The sequence below is a fragment of the Abramis brama genome, assembly GCF_963993115.1.
Source record: "Abramis brama genome assembly, chromosome: 23".
In the NCBI taxonomy this organism is placed as follows: domain Eukaryota; kingdom Metazoa; phylum Chordata; class Actinopteri; order Cypriniformes; family Leuciscidae; genus Abramis; species Abramis brama.
The window spans coordinates 22,401,817-22,407,816 of NC_139985.1; the positions used below are offsets into that span (position 1 = coordinate 22,401,817).

The following is a 6,000-nucleotide window of genomic DNA, read 5'->3' on the forward strand; positions in this document are numbered from 1 at the left end:
ATTATTAAAAAAAAATTAAGCCTAGTATTCAAGGACCACTAAGATTTATTATATTTTGCACTTATAATTGTAATAATAAAGAATATTTAATTTCTAATTTATTTATTTTTTAGAGTTTTGTATGAAATGTGACCCTGGACATGTTTTGTGAGATTCATCCATAGTAACAATCATAACATTAATTTTTATTAATGTAATTACTTCATTTCTCTAAATTAACTTATGCAAAGTCCCCTTTTTATACTAACTGAATTACATTATAAATAAAGGCAGTTCCAGTGTTACTCGTGTTATTTTAGTATGTCTATTGTTTATTCTCCAGCTTACAGCTGATTGTTCCATAGCTAATAAATCAGAAAGGATGTGCTAAACTCTCACACCTCAATCTCCTCCAGGATATCTCCAAGTTCAGCTTGCTGAGAGAGACGAGACGCAGTCTGCAGTGCCAGAACGATTCTGCCAGGAAAAGAGAAAATCAGAGATATGTCTCAAAAGTTAACGAATAAAGATTTCTTAAGAAAGACTTAAGAAAAAATAAATGTTAAGAAGTGTACTTACGCTAAGACATTGTCCTCTTTGGAGATGCGAGCTTTTAGGGCACTGACCACTTCCTGTGAGGCCAGAGGTAACCCAAGGGAGCTGAGAGCACTCACAGACTGATGGATCTGAGATGCAGTGGAATCCTCACTAACTGTAGCCAACAGCAAATCACGCGTTTCATTGGACAAAGAAATCTGTCAGGATCAAAATACAGCAATAGTTATTACAGGACCGTACAGTAAGAGCATTTCACTTGTATTCGCAAACGTGCATGCGTGACACAAAAACAAACCTCATTGATTCTTGTGCATTAAGCAAACACAGTTGGGCATTGTGTTTACCATATTTAATAAGCTTTATGTAGACAGCTTTCACAGTTATATCACTGCAGTTGTGTGTTGGGGTGGCAGAAAAACAGTGGTAACAAACGGAGAAAACGGGCGAGATCCACAGAATAATGCTGGGTACACACCAAAAGATTTTTTTTACATCTTATAAGATTTTCAAAATGTGATGGACCACAAACATGAGGACAAAAAATCCTAGATTTAAGCGTTTTGCTCCTATAGTGTGTGAGAGGGCACGGCAGCTACTTGCCCTGATTTCATCAGTAATTCCTCCACAGGAACAGCGACAGGGCAGCTAATAATATAATACACATTCATTCATGAATATGGGTGCTATTTTTTAATGTTTAATCTTCAGTGATGCTGAACTTGCTCAGCCAGCTACCCATCGAGTTGTGTGTGTCATCATCTTACCCAAACATTGGAGTGTCCGTGCTCAACTAAGGCAGAGGTCGGCATCTATGCAGGTGAACCGAACAATGGTGTAATGATTCAGTTCGACTCAAGACAAGACGATGCTCACCCGACTGGCCAATAGGAACGTGGCCCCGCCCATGACACAATTTTCACAGTGAAAGCAAAATCCTGACACAAGAAATTGCATCGAGAGCAAAGAAAAGCGTTTTGAGAGAAACACTTTTTTTTAGAGATGTTTTCACACTGATAGCAAAAAAATATATATTTGAGAGTTTTTATTTTGAGAGAGATTTTTTTCTCAGAAATAATTTTAAAAATTTCAAATTTATATTTTTTTATGTTCTATGAGAAAATACTTTCTCTCAAAACTTTTTTAGTCTCAAATATGATTATTTTTTGCTATTGGTATGAAAACTTTTTCTCTCAAATATTCTTTTTTCTCTAATGAAATGCTTTTTTTGCTATCAGTGTGATAATTTTTTCTCTCAAACTTTTTTTTTTTCTCTCAGATAATTTATTTTCTCGCATGTAATGAAGACACAATTCTAGCTCCATAGACTAGCAAGTTAGCAACTTCAATTCAATTCTCAATTCAGAACTTAATTCTGAAAAAACAGAGATTCTAATTATTGGACAAAAAACGTCCTCGCATAATAATCTAGAATACTGTCTAACACTTGATGGCTGTTCTGAAAAGTCTTCGTCGTCGGTTAGGAACCTGGGTGTGCTCTTTGATACCAATTTTTCATTTGAAAGTCACGTGTCTAGCATCTGTAAAACCGCATTTTTTCATCTTAAAAATATATCTAAATTACGTCATATGCTCTCAATGAAAACTGCGTTCATGACATCAAGGCTAGATTATTGTAATGCTATTATGGGTGGTTGCCCTGCATGCTTAATAAACAAACTACAGCTGGTCCAAAATGCAGCAGCTCGAGTTCTTACCAGAACCAGGAATTATGACCATATTAGCCCGGTTCTGTCAACACTGCATTGGCTCCCTATTAAACATTGTATAAATTTTAAAATATTGCTGATTACTTACAAAGCACTAAATGGTTTAGCTCCGCAGTACTTGAGCGAGCTCTTAACGCATTATAGTCCTTCACATCTATTGCGATCTCAAAATTCTGGCCAGTTGATAATACCTAGAATATCAAAATCGACTGCTGGCGGTAGATCCTTCTCCTATTTAGCACCAAAACTTTGGAACAGTCTTCTTACCATTGTCTGGGAAGCAGACACACTCTGTCATTTCAAAGCTAGACTAAAAACACATATCTTTGATCTAGCATACACATAACACATTATAGACTTCTATAATTCAATGTTAGGCTGCATAGATCAGGTCAGCCGGAACCGGGAACACTTCCCATAAATCCTGATGTACTCATTACATCATAAGAAGAATGGCATCTACGCTAATTTTAGTGTTTTTGTTTATCCCGAGGTTTTCCCGCAGCCTGCCGGATCCAGGCTGTATCCAGATCTGATGAAGGACCTGCGCCTGGACCCGATGTCATAGCGGGGTGCTAAAGTGCCAACTAGTTTCTCCTTATGGAGGATCCCTTTACCACTCTACAGATAAAGCGTTGTCGGGAAAATCTGGTTTGCGTATCTACCCCGAAGTGATAAAATTCTCTATCAGAAATGTTAATGCCAGACAAGTAGTTTTTTAAGGCTTGGTTTGTAGGCAATTACAAACCTGCGCACATATATTCAAGCATGCATACCAATAGACTGAACTCGTAGTACGCATGTGCACGCCATCAGCATTCTCACAGGTTTCGCATTTAAAGTCTTTGTAGAGTTTCCTGTTAAAGCGGTGTGGTGTTAGTGGCCCCCAAGTTAATAACAAATGATTGTTGTGACAGAAGTGAATCAATCAAATTAACTTTAGCTGGAAAAAAACTTTATTCAAGAACTGCTATAAAGCCAAAACAATCTCTGTTACTTTAAACTATCCTTGTATCTCTGTAAAGCCGCTTTGGAACAATCTGCATTGTTAAAAGCGCTATATAAATGAAGATGACTTGACTTGACTCAAATGTGACTAAGACTAATAAGCATTTTTGTCTGAAGACTAAATCAAAAATGGCTGTCAAAATTAACTGCTAGGGAGCTGGAGCTAAACTGTGATTAAGACAAAAAGGAGAGACACTATGTATGTTACCTCACATCCAGAGAGAGCTTGGCTGGTTTCTGCCGCATAAAACAGCGACTCGACACTAGAGGGGTCTAAGTTTGACTTGATAAACCGGCATGTCTCCTTGAGGTAGAGAGGAAAGACAAAATTAGAGACAGTGATAAAGACTTACTAACATTAACCCCCGGTTTCACATACAAGGCTTAAGCTAGTCCCAGACTAAATTGCATGTCTGAGCTGTTTTAACTGAAAACAATTTGTTTTGTCTCAAGATGCACACCAGTAATGTTTTTTTCTAAGGCACATTTATAAAAACTACTAAGAAACCGGCATATGTGTAAGAAAACTCTACATTTCACCAATATGAAAGATGTTTTTTCTTACATCTGCATCCGCAACAAAGATTCCCAACTTGTGAAGTCCAACAACAGAGTAATAAGCAGATTTGAGGTCAGTGAAGGGTTGGCTCAATACAGCCTGGAGTCTGGCCACATCGGTGGGGGTCAGATGATGGGACGGCGTCAGGGTCTGGGTCTCAAAAACCAGGGACAGGACCAGCAAGCTGAAGAAACCTTCAAATGGGTACATGTACAAACGGAATGCAGTTCATTTGATGATGACACATCAACATTTTAGGGAGGCAAGTGAACCCCGTCTTGTGGTGCCATCCATCTCAAAGAGGCACAAAATCTCTTTCTTTTCTTTTTTCTGGTCTGTTCCATGCTGGTGGAATGACCTGCCTAATTCAACCACAGCTGCTGAGTCCGTGGCCATTTTCAAGAAACGGCTGAAGACGCATCTTTTTCATCAACACCTGATCCATTAATACTAACACTTTATCATCTATTCTATATCTATTATCTTCAAAAAAAAAGTACATGCGTTAGAATAAACTGGGAAGGGTCATAGCACTTGCATATTGCTGTCCTATTGTTAGTTTTTCTGCTTCTATTGTTCTCATTTGTAAGTCGCTTTGGATAAAAGCGTCTGCTAAATGAATAACTGTAAATGTAAAATTCCCAGCTAGAACCCAAGAATAAGTGTCCTTATTTAGCTTTTTATTACCCAACAACAAAAGTGAATACTTTAGAACTTTAAGGGGCATTTTCCCAGACGGTTTAAATTAAGACAGGAGTAGGCCATAATCTAGAATAGTTAATCGTGGCTTAAAAAATGGCTTTCTGAAACACAGATTTAAGTACAGATTACTAACATCTGTCCTGGACTATGGAGTCCTGAACTGAAATAAACCAGATTCATTTAAAACCAACTGTGCTAATCTGAATTAGCATGATAGAGGTTGCCTATAAAATATGGAATGGACAAAGAAAATCTTAAAATTGGATGAAACTGAGAAAGCCAATCAAAGGAAAACAATGACAGCAAAAAAAGAAAGAAAAAAAGACTGCAATCAAAAACAAAACAAAAAAACTTTACTGAACATGAGAAAACTCTTTAAAAGCAAATAGCAAAGAAAAATTGCACACATCAGCTGTGGAATCTACGAAGCCCCTAAAGGGACAAGGTGAAAGAAAAATAATATAAGATGGGAGAAAAAAATATTCGTCAATGCTTTTGTGTTCTCTCACAAATGTTTTGCGCTCCCCTGAGAAAATTTGCATTCGCTAGTAAAATATTTTGCATTCCCTCAAAAAAAACATTTATTAAAATAATTTGAGCAAACAGACATGCTAACACGGACACTACTCTCTAGCATCAGTTGCTAATGCACCTCTTGAGGCCAGGGAAGTGAAGTTTACAGGCACAGCTCTTACTTTCTTGCCTCTGTTACACACACACACACATATGCATACATACATACATATACATATATGTGTGTATATATTGATTTTCACTGACATAGTACAAGTAATACATGTGTCTTCTTTGAAACACAACATTAACCTGCCTCCTGGTAGGTTTACATTCAGCCTCAATTTAGTCCTGGAGTAGCTCTAGTCTTCCTCCAGGAAATTAGCTTATTGAACTAGACCAAGTCTAGGAGAACTATTTAAAACCATGACAGACTATTTCTGTTAATCTGGTTTAAAAAGCCATCTTATTCTAGGACTAGACTTAATCTCTGTCCGGGAAGCCGCCCCTAAATATTAAACACCAGAAATGACATGTGTCCACTATAAGTGCTACTATATTCAGAAGCTATAGTACTGATTTTGCTACTGTTAACGAGACTATACATTTCTACTCAAACGTTTACAGACTCTGGATAAATACTACGCACAACACTATTTAAAAAATGTATCTAATATCATATTTATTATGTATTAATATCAGAATAAATGAAAGTGCTGATTGACTGGGTGGCGAAAGCTGCCTGCAAAAACAACTATTCGAATAAATTTTGATAAAATGCATTCAGAAAACTGCCTAAACATATCAATAACGCATGACTGTTTACTCATAATGTGTTTTAATGAACATAACTATTAAATATAGCGTAAAACGTGCAAAAAATGACACTTACAGAGATGAGCCATGTCGCCTAATGCAGCGTCACCAAAAGCTCAAAGAACTTCCGGGACACTC

General features: G+C 37.1%; 1 protein-coding gene across 2 annotated transcripts in view; it reads right to left on the reverse strand.

Annotated features, from left to right (window-relative positions):
* The window catches only part of rpn2 (ribophorin II), a 32,779-nt gene extending 26,779 nt beyond the window's left edge, over positions 1–6,000 (reverse strand). Inside the window, exons 1-5 of one of the 2 annotated variants that reach the window (XM_084100692.1) lie at positions 5,939–6,000; positions 3,838–4,025; positions 3,481–3,576; positions 559–734; positions 381–456 (exon numbers count right to left, since the gene is read on the reverse strand). In XM_084100692.1, coding sequence (XP_083956818.1) covers positions 381–456; positions 559–734; positions 3,481–3,576; positions 3,838–4,025; positions 5,939–5,951 — 549 coding nt within the window. In that variant the 5' untranslated portion in view covers positions 5,952–6,000. The remainder of the gene's footprint in view (positions 1–380; positions 457–558; positions 735–3,480; positions 3,577–3,837; positions 4,026–5,938) is intronic. The other variant, XM_084100691.1, reaches the window with a different exon arrangement.